The sequence below is a fragment of the Danio rerio genome, chromosome 13 (assembly GCF_052040795.2).
Source record: "Danio rerio strain M-AB ecotype USA chromosome 13, GRCz13ab, whole genome shotgun sequence".
Classification (NCBI taxonomy): Eukaryota; Metazoa; Chordata; class Actinopteri; order Cypriniformes; family Danionidae; genus Danio; species Danio rerio.
Genome location: NC_141033.1, coordinates 2917501 through 2937500, shown reverse-complemented (window position 1 = coordinate 2937500; position 20000 = coordinate 2917501). Strand labels below are relative to the sequence as shown.

At 38.7% G+C, this 20000-nt stretch overlaps 2 protein-coding genes across 2 annotated transcripts in view; one reads left to right on the top strand and one right to left on the bottom strand.

Annotated features, from left to right (window-relative positions):
• arfgef3 (ARFGEF family member 3) overlaps positions 1–20000 on the bottom strand; it is a 973876-nt gene that overhangs the window by 404496 nt on the left and 549380 nt on the right. The window lies entirely within an intron of this gene.
• Positions 12704–20000, top strand: part of eml4 (EMAP like 4) — a 110349-nt gene continuing 103052 nt past the window's right edge. Inside the window, 1 exon segment of the mRNA NM_001442703.1 lies at positions 12704–13032. Coding sequence (NP_001429632.1) covers positions 13008–13032 — 25 coding nt within the window. The 5' untranslated portion in view covers positions 12704–13007.

Below are 20000 nucleotides of genomic sequence, written 5' to 3'. Positions count from 1 at the left end.
TTCGTCACTCAGCAGCAGACACACACACACACACAGATGGTTCCAGTTCCCCAGTGATCCTCGATGGACGGCGCCATTCATCAGCGGTGCACAAAGGTTTTTATTATAGTTCTATAGTTTTTATTTTGATGCTTTTTTTATTTGCTGTACACACATTTAACACTCAGGTAGCATATACACGTGCATATGCTACAGTATACAAACATTATTAATGGCACTGTTAGTTTTCTTTTTCTTTAAACATTTCATATTTTGCTTATATTTAGTTTCAGTTTTGTTGAAACTAAAGGGCACCTGGCGACGCAGTGGCACAGTAGGTAGTGCTGTCGCCTCACACCAAGAAAGTCGCTGGTTCGATCCTCGGCTCAGTTGGCGTTTCTGTGTGGAGTTTGCATGTTCTCCCTGCGTTCGCGTGGGTTTCCTCCGGGTGCTCCGGTTTCCCTCACAGTCCAAAGACATGCAGTACAGGTGAATTGGGTAGGCTAATATGTCCATAGTGTATGAGTGTGTGTGTGTGTGTGCGTCTGTGCATGTGTGCATGTGTGTGTGTGTGAATGTTTCCCAGAGATGGGTTGTGGCTGAAAGGTCATCTGTTGCGCTAAAACGTGCTGGATAAGTTGGCGGTTCATTCCGCTGTGGCGACCCCAATAAAGAGACTAAGCCAACAAGAAAATGAGTGAATGAATTAAAGGGCGACTATGATGCATAATCAACTTTTGTAAGCTGTTTGTACAGAACTGTGTGCAGGTACAGTGTGTCCACTGTCAAAGTGAAGCGATATAAACCCTACAAGTTTATTTTTCTTAAATTTACTGACGTTAAAATAGGATCCGAATCCCAGTGATTTTAAGGTGCACCGCAACGTGACGTGCGGTTTCCCCGCCCACCGAATTGATTGACAGATCACACGTCCATAAAAAATGTCTGGAGACACCAAAGGCTTATCTTACATTTTGTTAAGGGGGTAAAACATATTCATTCATTCATTCATTTTTAGTCCATTCATTAATCTGGGGTCGCCACAGCGGAATGAACCGCCAATTTATCCAGCATATATTTTATGCCCTTCCAGCCGCAACCTATCTCTGGGAAACATCCACACACACTCATTCACACTCATACACTACGGACAATTTAGCCTACCCAATTCACCTGTACCGCATGTCTTTGGACTGTGGGGGAAACCGGAGCACCCGGAGGAAACCAACGCGAATGCAGGGAGAACATGCAAACTCCACATAGAAACACCAACTGACCCAGACGAGGCTCAAACCAGCGATTTTCTTGCTGTGAGGCGACAGCACTACCTACTGCGCCACTGCGTCGCTGGGTAAAATATATGCCCTTTCCAGGGCCGGATTAACCTATGGGCATTATGGGCACAGACCCAGGCACCCATCCACACTTAGATTTTGCCTACTTTTCATCACGAGAAAGACAAGTGGGAATCATTAATAAGTGTGTGTATTATGGAGGACTCAAATTCCTATTGGAGAGGTGTTATCCAAATCATGTGCATTACAAGTTTGTAGAAGTTATACATTGAAAATACCTTAAATATAAATTTTAGTACTGCTTCAGTGAACTTGAACAAGTATATTAAAATCCATTCATTTCCCCTAGCTGTATTAGTTTTCTTTTTTTAAAGTGTGCTTTAAATGCTTTAAAAATAAGTTAAATCTTTGTAGATTAGATATAAATGTAGTGTATATCAATTATTTTAAAAATGCGGGCAATACATTATATATTAATTTTATTTAACAAATATTATATTAATCTTATTTTTTTAAATCAACTATGGGGTGCGGCTATAGGGGGCCTTCAAGACATTGTGCCCAGGGGCCTCTAAATTATTAATCCATGCCTGGCCCTTTCAAAAAAAAAATGTAGATGTTATTATCAGTCTGTTAGTCTTAAGGATGCCTACAATCTAGTGTGCTGAAAAACAGTGACAAAAGAAGAAGCAGAAGAAAGAAGAAACAAGCTTGTGTATAGAGTGATGGCAGAATTTTCAGTTCATGCTGAACTATCCCTTTAACCATTTAGAGAGGATGGCGAATAGCGCTCAATCACTGAATTCACGGTTACCCGTGGCGGTGATGGGGTGGTGTCACAGATCAAAGTGTTGAGAGGGGGGGTTGTCATGGACGAAATGAAGAGGGTTGGGGAGTCGCAGAAGAAAGTGAAGAACGGGGCGAGCGGGACAAGGGTGCGAGGACGGGGATCAGTAAAATGAGGATCCGGATCTGGCTTGTTCTAGCACAAATTAAGTCCTGGCTACATTACACATCAACTAAAGTTTACAATATGATATTGTCGTGGTATCGTAGGACCACCCCTTTAATGACATTATGGCAAACGAAGAGAAAAAATGCACATTTCAAAGCACTTCACGGGACCTTTTTTCTTATTTAAGAGAAATAACAAAATTTAAACTTTAGGAATTAAAATAAAATAACTATAAATTACTGGATTCAAACCTTCAAATACATTAAAAAATATCAAGAGAGATTATTTATCCATTCATTTATTGTCTTGTCGGCTTAGTCCCTTTATTAATCCGGGGTCGCCACAGCGGAATGAACCGCCAACTTATCCAGCAAGTTTTTACACAGCGGATGCCCTTCCAGCCGCAACACATCTCTGGGAAACATCCACACACACATTCACTACAGACAATTTAGCCTACCCAATTCACTTGTACCGCATGTCTTTGGACTGTGGGGGAAACCGGAGCAACCGGAGGAAACCCACGTGAACGCAGGGAGAACATGCAAACTCCACACAGAAACACCAACTGAGCCGAGGTTCGAACCAGCGATCTTCTTGCTGTGAGGCGACAGCACTACTGCACCACTGCCTCGCCAGAGATTATTTATTTTTGCTAATTGTTAGTTTTTCTGTGACCAATGTTAGTTTAATTTAGTTTGTTTTTATTATTATTCAGTTTTGACCAACAGTTTTAGTCTTAGTTTTTGTTTCCGCTTACTAAAATAACCTTGCCGTGCACACCGCAGCCGGATTTAACAGAGCAGTTCACACAAAAATTACCATTTACTCAGAGGCTGAAAACCTTTGTCAGTTTCTGTTGACACAAAAGATAATATTTTGAACTGTTGGTTTTTTTATGTCTATGGAAGTCAACGATTACAACATTTTTCAAAATATCTTCTTTTGTCTTCAACAGAAGAAAGAAACAAGCTTGTGTATAGAGTGAGGGCAGAATTTTCAGTTCAGGCTGAACTATCCCTTTAACCATTTAGAGAGGATGGCGAATAGCGCTCAATCACTGAATTCACGGTTACCCTGCGACATTTCTCAAACGTGTGCTGTGTAAATAGACATAAACATAAATGCATTTTTTGTGGTGATTGACACATAGACCTCACTGTGGTGTGACGCCTCACTGTGGACACTAGAGGGCGCGAAAACACTGTTAAAGAGACAGCGTGGGTCTCGGTGGAAATCATGAAAACAGTGGCATGATCATGTCAAGCCGTTTTGACTTGTATTCATTGTTATGATATGAATTAAATTGTTGATATCACAATTGAATTGCTGATACAAATGTCTCGTTGATATTTAAATTACATTTGCATTATTAACAATTAATTATTAAAATCAACAATTCAATTATCATGACTATAAAATGCTTACTCTTGCAATCTAGAATTTAATTTCATCTAAAATATTTCATTCTTGATATCTGAAATTTCATTTTCAGTATAGTTAAATGTCAACACTGCCATTCAAATGTAATTGTGTTGACATCATGAATAAATTTCTTGATATCTACAGTAGTTAAAATTCCAATTTCACCTATCAGAAGTGCAATTCTTACTAGTAAAGATCTTTATTTTTTATATAAGTCGACAAGGGTTATAGTGCAAATGTCTATTTTTGATATAAACTTTGCTACTAGTTCATATTCATGTTTTACACAGCGGATGTCCTTCCAGCTGCAACCCAGTACTGGAAAACATCCCTACACACTCTCATTCACACAAACTCATACACTACGGCCAAAAAGTAGTATTCAACTTTCCTTAATCAGAGTTTATCCATTTGAATAAGAAGAAAATATTAAAACATAATAATAATAATAATAATAATAATAATAATAATAATAATAATAATGAGCTTCTCAATTTTCTAGCCTGTCTTGTAAAAAACACATTTGAAAATTCATGGATAACAACAATTCCTAAATTAGTATTCAAAATTATTTAATAGGGTCTGCTTTTGGTGCTTCGTCATTATTTGTTTCATGAACGACACGATTCAGAGTTTAGAAAAAAGTTACATGTAGAGTGTTGTCTCTATTTAAAACAATGAAGTAGCGAAAGATGACTCATCGTATGCCAGATTGTATGTTTTCTTATACAGCTGGATGAAAAATATTTGTTAGCATTGGCCAAAACTGATTAGTCATATGGAAGTGACAGCAAACAGAGGATTCCGCTTGCTCTTAAAGTCTTTTTTGATGGGTTATTTTTACTATTTATGATGGCATAGCATTTGTCAAAATAGGACACATGTATGGGACAAATTCGGGACCTTTATCAGTGAGGAGTGGGTCTTTCGAACCACCTGAACAGGGGCGGACTGGCCATCTGGCAATTCTGGCAAATGCCACAAGGGCCGGACTATTTTTTAAATGTGGGCCGGTCAGCTATTAATTTATTTATTTATTTTTTTTTTAAATGTTTTTTAAATGTAGGCAGCTTTTATCTTGTGCGAGATGTGAATATTATGATGATGATGTTGATAATAGTAATAATAATAGTAAATGTTATGCATTGGCCTAATCAGCAACAACCGGCTGGTTTCGAGATGGGCCGTCCAATCTGAGGTTTGACATAATCAAAATTTGGCAAGAATTTCAAACAAACAGTAAATGCAACACGAGCTAATTGTCAGAGATGGACCATAAAAAGGGAAAGGCAGTCAAGTCAGACATTGCCAATTACATAAAATTAACTGAACTAGTCTCGAAAGGGGGCAGTGCACGGGCACAGTAGGTAGTGCTGTCGCCTCACAGCAAGAAAGTTGCTGGTTTGAGCCTCATCTGGGACAGTTGGTGTTTCTGTGTGGAGTTTGAATGTTTGTGTGGGTTTCCTCCTGGTTTCCTTCACAAGTCCAAACACATGCTGTAGGTGAATTGGGTAGGCCAATTGGGAATTGGGTAACCCAGTAATGGGTTGCAGCTTTGAGGGCATCCACTGCATAAAACATATGCAGGATAAGTTGGCGATTCCCAGATTAATAAAGGGACTGAGCCGAAAAGAAAATGAATGCCATGATTGCATATATAAATGGGTTATTTTTGTTTCAGTCACATACATTAAATGTTTAAATATCTCTTAAATATGGTACTGCTTATATAATTTTACCATCTGTACACAAATTTAAGTAGTGAATGTGCGTGTCCTTGGGTGGGGCTGTGTCGGTGTGGTAATGTGGGCTGGTGTGGCTACAATGCCAGGGCTGATTTTTAGTCCCAGTCCGCCCCTGCACCTGAACCCCCTCTGGCTACGGGCTTGCCCTACCTTCTTCTCACAACTTTCCTCACCCATTTTTTTTTTTTAATTTGATGTAGACTTTAATTAAAAGTGGAGATTCATGACCCTTTAAGGAGTGCTTTAATTTACAACTAGATAATGTTTTTTTTTATTGCATCTTAATGTCCACTAATTAACATTTTTTCATTTTCAAAATTATTGACCCTCCTGTGAATTTTTTATTTTTCAAATATTTGCCAAATGATGTATAACAGAGCAACGGATTTTTGACAGTATTTCCTGTGATATTTTTTCTTCTGGAAAAAGTCTTGTTTAATTTATTTCGGCTATAATAAAAGTTTTTAGTTTTTTAAATGACTTTAAAGTCTAGGGCCCCATCACACACCCGGCGCAATAAGGCGCAAGACCTGTTTGCCCCGACGCAGAGCGTATTTTCCCATCCTTAAAATAGCAAAAGTAGATTCGGACACGCCCTTAGTGCTTTTGCGCCATGAGCTTTAGACTTTGCGCATAGATCGTTAAAATAGACACCAATATTATTAGCCACCTTAAGCAATATTTATTTTCGAATCTCTACAGAACAAACCATCGTTATACAATGACTTGCCTAATAATTAACCTAATTCAGTTAAGCCTTTATTTATAATTCAGGAGGGCTAATAATTCTGACTTCAACCATAACTATAAATGTACAAATCAACGTTGACTGTAATTATTCTCAATCTATGAAACCAAACCCATCCTTCTGGAAGAGTATTTCGGGTTTGTGGATCAATAACATGTGTAACTTTAAAGTACAGTACTGTTCAAATCTGTTAAACACACTATTAATCATCTCTGACATGGAATGTGTATTGAGTTTTACTTGGATTCCCGGCAAAGGTTGAGGTGAGATTTTAAACTGGCTCTGGTTGGCCAAACAATGCACCGCTCACATCTGGATCGGCTCATTTGAAAGCAGTGAAAATTTGCCAAAAGGGAGACTTGGAAGGGAAATCATGTCAGGCGGCATCAGTTAGCTGTAACATATGGGGATGACTCACTGCAAATCTCTTACACTCAACTTACTCCTAAACTCCCATAGTCTGCTGATGAATTATTAACGTCCACCACACTGGCTGGAGTTTGAGCCATTCGTCAACTTCAAAGAGGAAGAAAAATAGCTACTGAGCAATGCCATGCAAATGTCAAGTTTTTCCCAAAATAGTGAAACTCTTTCTGCGTTGTTTGCTTAGGCTTGTATTTTGCAGTACTGTAAAAATGTCTTGTGTTTTCAAACAATTATATTTGATTTAACAAAGTCACACAAGTCGCAGTTTCACATCCCTAATAAAGAGGCGTCACATCCACAACAAAGCTTTTTCCTCCTAAATGTCAAATCAAATCAAATTAATCATGTTTGTTCTATAGAGAGCAACTCTTATCGCTCGATTAGCATTGTTTCTTTTGGGTTACTTCATTCATTCATTTTCTTGTCGGCTTAGTCTCTTTATTAATCCGGGGTCGCCACAGCGGAATGAACCGCCAACTTATCCAGCAAGTTTTTACACAGCGGATGCCCTTCCAGCCGCAACCCACCTCTGGAAAACATCCACACACACACACACACACACACACACACACACACACACACACACACACACACACACACACACACACACACACTATGGACAATTTAGCCTACCCAATTCACCTGTATCGCATGTCTTTGGACTGTGGGGGAAACCAGAGCACCCGGAGGAAACCCACGCGAAGGCAGGGAGAACATGCAAACTCCACACAACTGAGCCGAGGATCAAACCAGCGACCCAGCAACCTTCTTGCTGTGAGACGACAGCACTACCTACTGCGCCACTGCCTCGCCTGTTTCTTTTGGGTTGTGCTGTTTAATTCACAGAATTTCTACGAAGTTGAATATTGTAAATATTCAATATTGTAATATTGTAAGTATTGTTGTATACTGTAAATTCTTTGCTCACATCCATAATAACACATGTTTATTTTCTGTATTTAAAATATAAAAAATGTCTACAGATTGATATTTTTCTGATCCCTTAACTCTGTGGTGAGTTGTTTTTGGAAAATATAAAAATATAAAATATAATATTAGCATTATAAAATATAATATAAAAAATAATATTAGCATATACAGTACATCCTCTACATTGTGAAAAAAATAAAAGGTTGGGCTAACTTAAAGGCTTAAAGAAACTGGCTGCAAAGAGATTGAGTTTATTCAACTTTAGCAGTTGAAGTTGTGCCAATTTATTTCTTTAAGTTGAGTTAACTTAAAATTTTAAAGCAACTGACTGCAAGGAAATTGAGTTTTTTCAACGTCAGTGGTTCAAGTTGTGCCAAGTAATTTCTTTGAGTTAACTTAAAATTTGAACGCAACCGGCTGCACAGAAATTAAGTTTATTCAGCTTTAGTGGTTAAAGTTGTGCCAAACTATTTCTTTAAGTTGAGTTAACCTAAAGAAATTGAGTATATTCAACGTCAGTGGTTGAATTTATATATATATATATATATATATATATATATATATATATATATATATATATATATATATATATATATATATATATATACTGTATATATATATTTTTTTTTTTTGAGTTAACTTAAAGTTTTAAAGCAACTGCCTGCAAGGAAATTTTGAGTTTATTCAACTTTAGTTGTTGAAGTTGTGCCAAATTATTTCTTTAAGTTGACTTAACTTAAAGTTTTAAAGCAACCAGCTGCAAAGAAATTGAATTTATTCAACGTCAGTGGTTGAAGTTGTGCCGAATTATTTTTTTAGGTTCACTTAAAGTTTTAAAGCAACCGGCTGCAAAGAAATTAAGTTTTTAAACATCAGAGGTTAAAATTGTGCCAAATTACTTCTTTGAATTAAAATTTGAAAGCAACCAGCTGCATGGAAATAGAGAGTTTATTCAACGTCAGTGGTTGAAGTTGTGCCAAATTATTTCTTTAAGTTGAGTTAACTTAAAGTTTTAAAGCAACTGACTGCAAAGAAATTGAATATATTCAACGTCAGTGGTTGAAGTTGTGTCAAATTATTATTTATTTTAGTTGAGTTAACTTAAAGTTTTAAAGCAACCGGCTGCAAAGAAATTGAGTTTATTCACTTTTAGTAGTTGAAGTTATGCATAATTATTTCTTTAATTTGAGTTAACTTAAAGTTTTAAAACAACCGGCTGCAAAGAAATTTTGAGTTTATTCAGTTTGAGTGGTTGACTGAAAAGGCTGGTTCAAGTTAAGTTTACTTTAAGGAATAAGTAGATTTAACTCAACTTTAAGAAAAATTACTTGGCACAACTTCAACTGCTGAAGTTTACAAACTCAAAACTTCTTTGCAGCTGGTTGACTAAACATTTTAAGATAACTCAACTAACCTCTTATTATTTTTACAGTGTGAACTTATGTTTTGAGTTTTTACTGTCACATCCGTAACGCTGGAATTGCTCTACTGCACATTAGAGACCGCAGCTTTTGGCCCAGAGACGGAGAGAGAAAACAAAGCAGAAGAACGATTCCTCCAGTCCTCCCTCTTCCTTCAGGAGTGAAAAAAGAAAGAGAGCTTTGTGCGATTTTTCTCTTTCTGGCTGGAGCGAGAGGTCAGACTCTGCCAGGAAGTCTTCGGGAAGCTATAATGCTGACAATACAGTTTATCCCGAGATGAACGCATCTCTTTCCCATCAGAGAAGATCCCAGCATGCTGATTCAATGGGGACAATCTCTGTCTGTGTCCTAATTCACCACATCTAGCCCCATCTACCACAATGAGTCCTCGTATTTACAAAGATCAGCAGCTGGAAGCAAGAGCACCAGTGTCCAGAAGCAGCCGTCGCATACAGAGACGTCTGTTTGCTCAACACAATAGTCTGAAACTTTGGTATTCAGCGAAACACTGTTCTGTTTTCTTCTAATTGGCCCAATGCTCGACATGATGCCCCTCGCATTGTTTCTGGCGCCTTCAAAATTCACTTAATCGCATAATGTGAATCTCCAGTGTGGAAATACCCTCGTTAGAAACACTTACAAACTGTGGGCCCCTCTTGAATCGATGTAATTCTTCATGTGAAACAATTGTTGGCATGCAGAGTTCGCAGACACAGGTCAGAATGATTCGCCCTCCTGTGAATTTGAACCTGTCTTTTAAAAATATTTGCCAAATGATGTTTAACAGAGCAGTGAATTTCTCACAGTATTTCCTATAATCTTTTTTCTTCTGGAGAAATAAGAATAAAAAATAAAAGCAGTTCATTTTTTATCAACCTTTTTAAGGTCAATATTATTAGCCCCCTTAAGCAATATTTTTTTTCTGATTGTCTACAGAAAAAACCACGATAATAAATACAATGATTTGCCTAATTACCTTAATGCACCTAATAAACCTAGTGAAGCCTTTAAATGTCACTTTAAGCTGTACAGAAGTGTCTTGAAGAATATCTAGTCTAATATTGTGTGCTGTCATCATGATAAAGATAAATGAAATCAGTTATTAGAAATAAAAATTATTAAAGTTATTAAAAATGTTGAGAAATGTGTTGAAAAAAAAAACAGAAATTAAGAGGAAAAATATTGAGGGGGGCTAATAATTCTGACCTTAGCTGTATTTTCTGTGACTGCTACCATAATGATCCAGTGTTAAGTTTGAGGGGCAGATGTTGCAAACTTATTTAACCCTTAAAGTCAGCATGAAATAGAATGTAAGATCGTCCTTTTTTCTGCTATCATGATGTACATCCACTTGAAATGGTCCTGAAATGACAAAAAAAAAAAAAAAAACATTTTGGCTGATGGATGATTTTACTGTTTGGAAGGCAATTGGATTGTTGAAAGATGGGTGTTGCTAGCAAAATGAGGGAAGATTGACGAATGGACGAATTCAGAGCAGAAGTGAGACATGCACTGGTAGCATCGCACTAATAATTGTTAGTTCCACACTAAAACACTGATAGCCCCACCCTAAATGACTGATAGCTCCGCCCTAAAGAACTGATAGCTCCACCCTAAAGAACTGATAGTTTTGCACAAAAGGATTGATAGCCCCACCCTAGATGACTGACAGCCCCACCCTAAATGGCTGATAGCCCCACCCTAAATGATGGATAGCTCCACCCTAAATGGCTGACAGACCTGCAATTAAGGACTGATAGCCCCACCCTAAATGACTGATTGCTCTGCCCTAAAGAACTGATAGCCCCACCCTAAATGACTGATAGCTCCGCCCTAAAGGATTGATAGCCCCACCCTAAATGACTGATAGCTCCACCCTAAAGGACTGATAGCCCCACCCTAAATGACTGATAGCTCCGCCCTAAAGGACTGATAGCCCCACCCTAAATGACTGATAGCTCCGCCCTAAAGGACTGATAGCCCCACCCTAAATCACTGATAGCTTCGCCCTAAAGGACTGATAGCCCCACCCTAAATGACTGATAGCTCCGCCCTAAAGGACTGATAGCCCCACCCTAAAGAACTGATAGTTTTGCACAAAAGGATTGATAGCCCCACCCTAGATGACTGACAGCCCCACCCTAAATGGCTGATAGCCCCACCCTAAATGACTGAAAACTCTGCCCTAAAGGACTGATAGCTCCATCCTAAAAGATTGATAGTCCCGCCCTAAAGGACCCATAGACCCACCCTAGATGACTGACAGCCCCACCCTAAATGGCTGATAGCCCCACCCTAAACGATGGATAGCTCCACCCTAAATGGCTGACAGACCTGCAATTAAGGACTGATAGCCCCACCCTAAATGACTGATTGCTCTGCCCTAAAGAACTGATAGCCCCACCCTAAATGACTGATTGCTCCGCCCTAAAGGATTGATAGCCCCACCCTAAATGACTGATAGCTCCACCCTAAAGGACTGATAGCCCCACCCTAAATGACTGATAGCTCCGCCCTAAAGGACTGATAGCCCCACCCTAAATGACTGATAGCTCCGCCCTAAAGGACTGATAGCCCCACCCTAAATGACTGATAGCTCCGCCCTAAAGGACTGATAGCCCCACCCTAAATCACTGATAGCTTCGCCCTAAAGGACTGATAGCCCCACCCTAAATGACTGATAGCTCCGCCCTAAAGGACTGATAGCCCCACCCTAAAGAACTGATAGTTTTGCACAAAAGGATTGATAGCCCCACCCTAGATGACTGACAGCCCCACCCTAAATGGCTGATAGCCCCACCCTAAATGACTGAAAACTCTGCCCTAAAGGACTGATAGCTCCATCCTAAAAGATTGATAGTCCCGCCCTAAAGGACCCATAGACCCACCCTAGATGACTGACAGCCCCACCCTAAATGGCTGATAGCCCCACCCTAAATGATGGATAGCTCCACCCTAAATGACTGACAGACCTGCAATTAAGGACTGATAGCCACACCCTAAATGACTGATAGCTCCACCCTAAAGGACTGATAGCTCCGCTCTAAAGGACTGATAGCCCCACCCTAAATGACTGATTGCTCTGCCCTAAAGAACTGATAGCCCCACCCTAAATGACTGATAGCTCCACCCAAAAGGACTGATAGCCCCACCCTAAATCACTGATAGCTCCGCCCTAAAGGACTGATAGCCCCACCCTAAATGACTGATAGCTCTGCCCTAAAGGACTGGTAGCCACACCCTAAATTGCTGATAGCTCTGCCCTAAAGGACTGGTAGCCACACCCTAAATTGCTGATAGCTCCGCCTTAAAGAACTGAAAGTCCCCCCCACCCACACACACACTAAAAGCTCCGCCTTAAATTACCGTTAGTTCCGCCCTAAAGGGAACAAGTGGAGTATGAGTATACGGTGACAGAATGTTCATTTTTAGGTGAACTGTGCCTTTAAACACTGATTTTTCCCCAACTTGTAGTACTGTATAACTACTGTACGATAACAGTATCAGATATAACTTTAATGCAAATTACAACAAATTACAAATGAGGCAACACGTGTATTTTCTGAGGGATAGTTTAAGCAAATAACCACAAACAAACCAATTAAAACATACTTGACAGTCCAAGAAGTCGACAGAGTTCATATCATACACAAGCACAGACAGTAGTGCGCACTTACAGTGAATACTAGATAGCTGTTGTGTCGAGATGCTCCGGTTGTCCGACAGTGGCGCAGTCGCGCTCGGGCAGGGGATGGGAAGCTCGCCGTGCCAAAGCAGGCGGAGTCGGAAACGCGAAAAAATCAGCTCCGGTGCTCCCTCCCTTCCCCGCCGGAGGTGCAAACGACAGTGCTGGAGCAGCTAAGGGAGCCGCCGCGATTGACTGCCCCAGAAAAGCGCTGCGTTGCCCGGACTGAGAATCAGCCGCCAGTCGGTCATCCCTTTATCCCTGCATTTAAGCGGATCAGATATAGTGGAGTCCACGCCACGATACACGAGCTCTCTCTGCTGTATTCTTCACAAAAAAGAGGACGGTTCCCCCTTGGTCGCTTTGGGAATTTCTCCCTGGATAATTTACCCCCAGAAATGGACGGTTTCGCCGGTAGTTTAGGTGAGTGTGCTGCAGTGTTATGCCTATTAATAGGTGCGTGTTGTGCAGACATGGCGAGTGTGGAATGTGTGCGCGCTTTACTCTGTCTGTCGTGGGCAGAAAGCGTTGTGTCAAGACTCATACCACGGCTCTTGGTGGCCGTATATCTTTAACCCGTCTGTTTATTTCCGTTGTTAAAACCCCGCTGTGACAAGGCATTGGAAAATGCTCTGAACACGCCACGCGCTGGTGCTCGCGTTGTATGCTAGATTTATAAGAAGCACCAATGTTTACTTGCATGCGATGCAGCATTACACTCGCAGGTAAAGCTCTGGTTGTGTGGAAATCAAATACTGGCATGACACACATGCGTTTTAATTTCCTCTAACAGTGCAAGAGAATCGCATACATGCAGTGTTGATGATATGCTAATGTATATGATTGAGGTAAAGTTGGTTTTATATTAGTTTTTAAACAGAGACACGGTGCTTATATTGTTTACCACGCTACTTTGAATATTGGGTTTGAAATTGCATTCAAGTATGACTAAATAAGCAACATCATTAGCATTATTCAACTGACTGTCAACAATGTTGATCTTTCATAGTCATCGGATGATGATAATAGGGTTTCTCTATTTAGATTTTGCAAGCAATACTTTTCTGGAATTATATTAACTTTACCCCAAATATGTTTATGTATATTACAATTGTAAGATAAGCACATCACAATTTTACAACAAACATGCAAATGAGTCCAATTGCAAGCTAGCAAATATTACATTCATACTTGTCAGCATTGGGATGTGAAAATAAGGGATCCCCCCCCAAAAAAATATCCCCAAAATGACTAAATCTGCAAATATAGAGCTGTTTCCTTTTAAATAAACAGTTGAAACGGCCAGTAATATATTTTTATTATTATTCATTATTATTATTATTATTATTTACAAAGGATTGAATACTTATACAGTTGAAGGCAGAATTATTAGCCCCTCTGTTTATTTTTTCCTCCAATTTCTGTTTAACGGAGAGCAGATTTCTTCAGCACATTTATGAACATAATAGTTTTAATAACTCATTTTTAATAACTGATTTATTTTTTAAAAAATAGCTTAAAGAGGGCTAATAATTTTGACCTTAAAATGGTGTTTAAAAAACTGAAAACTGCTTTTATTCTAGCCGGAATAAAACAAATAAGACTTTATCCAGTAGAAAAAATATTATCAGACATACTGTGAAAATTTCCTTGCTCTGTTAAACATCATTTGGGAAATATTTAAAAAATAAATTCACAGCAGGGCTAATAATTGTGACTTCAACTGTACATTATGAGTCTGTGTTGGACTTTGCTGTGTGATTGTTGACCTGAGGAAGTCCCATCATGTAACAGCTGATCAATGAAATGCAGCGCTGCTGATTATATAACTGTGTTCTGTTGCTTGGTTACACTCGGAGGAGGCTTGAGCGCTCCATTCCTCCTGCACTGAGTTACAGTGCTGAGATGTGAAGCATGAACTGTACAAGTCCGGTGTACAGTATGATGGAAAACGATCTGTTTTGGCAATGCATTTGTAGCACTACACTGCGCTATGTTTACTTTTAATGCAACACCTGGGGTCTGTTATTCTTGACTTGCCTAACTGATCTAAGATGATTTGGCAGATCCTGGATCTGTTAATCTTGATAACTGATCTCTGGCTAATTTGGTTCTTCAAACAAGTTCACGAATCGGATTAAAATGTCTAGATGAACTGATCTGAGATCGCTGCGTGTGTTGTGAAGGACTGATCTATCGATCCTCGAAATCATGATCAGCAATGCAGCGATTGGCTGACAGCGCAGCAGCGTAATGACATCATCTAATTAATATTCAATTATCCATGTGAGCAAAATTTATATTTTGCTCACATATTTATATATGCCTTTTTAACTTTTAATGTTTACAATGCAAATCCAATTAGATCCACTTTATTTGGTAAACAAAGCAAGTGTCTCATATAATGTCTCTACTAAAAGACTGTAAATATTACTGTAACTATATTGTAAAACTATAATATGAAAATGTTCATATTCAGTCAGAGAGTGGAATAAGCGTGAAACTTAATTTCTAATGTCAAAGATGAAGGTATCAGACACAAAAGTGCAGCGAGCGTGTATTTAAACCACGTCTCGCCAAAGGTTTTTCACCACGGGTACATCCGTCAGAGTCCGTCTGCTCCTCACACGCAACCTCAGAGCAAACCTGAAAACTGGCACCTCTGTCACTTTCGCTCCTTCGTCAGACATGGCACAAGCACAAAAGCAACCCACTTCTTCAGAGTTATCGACATGACGTGCAGACACATTCGAGTTCGTGGAAGATCTACATGTGGTTTTCCACAGTCTGATATGTGGCTTTGGTGATGACGACAGAAGTGCTAGACCTGAAAGATGTGTGCGTGTGCAGACAGACTGATTTCCTTTCCGGACACCTGCCATGTGGGTCAGTGACTTGAGGAAAATATTGCTTGCAAGATATTTTTTCAATCTGCTTTATAGTGCATGTGTCAGATTGTTTAGAAATGCACTTTGCATTAATGTGGCCTTTGGAAAGCTTGAGGATGATTTTCATGAAAGGGAAATTTGTGCTGTAGTGTCAATAGTTGTTCAAATCTAGAATCGGGTTTTAATCAAGTATTTTCTTGCACTAAAAATAGAAACAAACTCTTGTTTTTTGCCTTTAATTTTTTTTCTTGTTGCCAAAAACACCCCTAATGAAACCAATCTAAAACAAACATGGAGATTAATAAATGTGTATGTGTATGTATGTATATATTTGTGTGTGTATGTATATATATTAGGGCTGGGGGATTAATTCAAGAATAATCTAAATCGACATTAAGAACCCATAATCGTTCAAAATTTTTCAATTACTTTCCCTACCGCTTGTTGAGTTAGGCTGAGGCTGGTTCATACTTCCATGGCCAATTTGCAGCCACATCTGATCTCTGATCAAGTAGGACGATGGACCTGTTCTACACTGATGATGATTGGAAGCTGAGCCAGAGATGCCTTGAGACGGCATGTTTTGCAGGTTTATTAATGTCTTTTGAAATTATTATTTTTACTATTACTATTATTATTATTATTTTTAGTACCACTACGTTTATCTTTATAATAATAATAATGACTATTATTATTATTATTATTAACATTATTATTATTATTATTACTATTATTATAAATAATACTATTATTATTGTTATTAATACTTATTGTGTTTATTAAAATTATTAATGCTTTTATAATTGTTATTATACTTTATTAATTATTATTATTATTATTATTATTCTTGCTTTTATTAATTTTATTATTATTGTTATTACTTTATTATTATTACTTTTATTAATAATATTATTAATTATTTTATTGTTATTATTGATTTTATTATTATTATTATTATTATTATTATTATTAATATTGTTATTATTATTATTGCTTTTATTATTGTTATTAATACTTTATTATTATTAATTTTATTAATAATATTTATTGTTGTGTTGTTATTATTATTAATTTTATTATTAATATTATTATTATTATTATTATTATTATTGCTTTTATTAGTGTTATTATTATTGTTATTAATACTTTATTATTGTTAATTGTATTAATATTATTAATATTTGTTGTATTATTGTTATTATTATTAATTTTATTATAATTATTATTAATAATGTTTCTTTTATTATTATTATTATTAGTAGTAGTAGTAGTAGTTGTAGAAGTAGTATTAATAATACTTTTATTATTGTAATTAACACATTTAATATTATTATTAATTATTCTTTATTATTGTTATTATTATTGTTAACACTTTTATTGGTATTATTGTTAATACATTAATTAATATTATTATTAATACTTTTATTATTATTGTTTTTACTTTTATTATTAGTAGTAGTATTTATTTCTTATATTTTTTTTTTCCATTTTCCGGCACGTTTTGGCAAACATACAATATACTTATTAAAAATACAAATGATTATTATTCTTATTAAAATAAGTTAATTTTGGGTCAAGAATTATATTTTAACTCTTTAGATATTCTTTTAAAAATGTATATTATGTATAAAACGCTTAATGTTAACTTTGACAAACAGTTAGATTTTTTTGTTAATTTAATTCATAAGTGTATTTATTAAAGCACATTGTAATTAAATAAATACTTGCAGCCTAGGCTATCAAATACATTTTAACAACGATAATTCTGTTTATTTCCCTATTCTAACTACGCATCGTATTATTTATTTATATCAATAAAGCAGAGCCCATTTTTGTGTTGAGCAGCATGCAGTGTGTAGTAGTTGAGTTATGTGCTCTTACAAGTGTAGGTCAGTAGGTTGGTCTGAGAGTCGTGTGCTGCCTTTTAAGGCCTGTGCATGTGTTGTAGCACTGTTATAATGTGTAAAAGCCTCTGAATGGAGGTGTATGGTCTACAGCTCACGTCTCTGTTTAGATGGCGTCAGTTTTCGCTCTGCACCCCATCAGCCGCCCAACTGTCAAACTCTGCATATAAATAGCAGCCGCCCCTTCCCGCCACAGCCAGGTGCATCCCCCACCTCCATTGCTCAGTCAGGACCTCTGTGGGTGTAATTCAGCCTTTAACACCACTGCACAAGGACTAAAGCTCAGGGTGGAGAATAAGGCTGCTTTTTTTTTTTTTTTTTTTGAGAACTGACAAATAGGCCCGTCACAATCATCAATATATTGGCTTATTGTGCAATACATGGACATGACCTTAGTCATTTTTGGCCACTCGATATACACTCACCGGCCACTTTATTAGGTACACCCTACTAGTACCGGGTTGGACCCCATTTTGCTCAAGTAGCATCACCAAACTGTTGGCTTGTGCCTAAAGGCTGATTTATACTTCTGCGTCAAACGCCGGCGTATGCTACGGCGCTGGCGCAAAGCCCTTCGCCATGGCCGTCGGCGTCGCTGACGTGCACCTCTCAAAAAATGTAACTACACGTCGCAACGACGCGTAGCACAAGCTCTGTGATTGGTCGGCTTGGTAGCGCTGACGAGTCTGGGCGGGACCGAGAGCCGCGTAAATGGTGCGAGTCTGATGGAGCGATAGTTTACAAGTGTGGAGTCCCATGAAGAAGCTCCGGATGGAAAGTTTTGTTTTGTGTTTACCTCATAGTTAAAGTTGTTGCACGTCCGCCGGTTCCTGCCTCAAAATGAGCGAGTTTGAGCCACTTGTACATCCCCGAAGTGTTCAGGAAAAGCAAAACACGGCGAAGGGCTATGCGTCAGCGGTAGGGGTGTCACAATTTCGATTTTTAATCAAAATTGATCAAAATTTATGCTCAATTTCGATTATCGAATCCAAAAATAGAATCGTCAATGCTGGCACGCCCCCATGTCACGTCAGCTTGGCTTGCCAAGCGTGAAAAAAACAGGCTTGTTGAAGTGCTTGTTAAACTGCAGACGCAGGAGACCCGTCGACAGAGCTTAAACCCTCTCCTCTTTCAATGAAGTCGCCGGTGTGGAAGCATTTTGGATTTTCAGTGAGTTATGTTGACAACGTTCGTGTTGTCGACAAAAAAAAAACACAGTTTTGCAAGCTCTGCTATGTACGTATTATGTACGGTTCGTCCAATAGACAACACCGGCATCGCGATCCTCCGCCCGCCCCCGTTGCAAATGCGCTCGCGAAAAGTACACACTCAGGCCCTGTTTACACTGTCTTTGTTTTTAAATGGCATTTTAGAACGACAACGATTTGACATCCACAGTGGCGTGTAGCATTTCTGAGCAGCCCTCCTTCCTCTACCTCTGAAAATGCACATCACGTGACCACACAGACACAGACGCACACACAGCCATGCGCTCAAGACAGCAGGTCCAGGCAGTTTCTCTGTTCAAGTTAACGCAACAGTCTTTTGTGTGCTCACTATTATTTCCTCTCTGTTTGTGAAAACCCCTCAAGGGTCAGATGCAAATGTGAGCAAATAAACACAGTGTGGCGTCTGTGAGAGCAGCGATGGGATGTGAGGAGCGTATCGTTGACTCATGTGTGCTCATGGTGAAGTCTCTCCAGGAGCTGGCGGGTCGTTTGCAGTGTGTCACTCTGGGTTTCTGGCCACTGTTTGTTTTGGATGCGTCTGACTGCTTTGACTCTAAATGACCTGTGATGTGGTTTTAGTGTGTGTTTATATGATTGCATGTGGCAGTTCTTCATCTTGACATATGTGTGTGTGTTTGTGTCTTTGTGTATATATGTGTGTATGCGTATACAAGTGTGTGTGTGTTTGTGTACCTGTGGCTTGTGCAAATTTGTGAACGTGTATATATTTGTGTGTGGGTGTGTTTGTGTGCGTATTAGTGTGTGTGTTTGTGTTTTTGTGTATCTGTGGTGTGTGTGTGTGTGTGCGCGTACGTGTGTGTAAGTATGTGTGTGTGTATGTGTGTGTGTGCTTATACATGTGTGTGTATTTGTGTGTGTGTGTGCGCGTGCGTATTTGTGTGTGTGTGTGTGTGTGCGTATACATGTGGGTGTATTTGTGTGTTTGTGTGCAAATACATGTGTGTATATTTGTGTGTGTGTGCGTGCGTATACATGTGTGTGTGTGTGTGCGTGCGTATACATGTGTGTGTATTTGTGTGTGTGTGTGTGCGTGTGTGTGTGTAAGTGTATATGTGTGTGTGTATGTGTGTGTGTTTGTGTGCGTATACATCTGTGTGTATTTATGCGTGCGTGCGTGCGTGCGTGTGTGCTTGCGTGTGTGCGTGCGTGTGTGGGTATGTGTGTGTGTGTGTGTGTGTGTGTGTGCATGTGTGCGTGTATATGTACATGTGTATGTGTGTGTATGTGTATCTAATCATATTTGTGTGTGTGTGCCTGTATGTGCGCAAGCGTGTATATGTACGTGTGTGTGTGCGTGCGCGTGTGCGCATTTGTGTATGTGCTTGTGTATATGTGATGTGCGTGTGTGC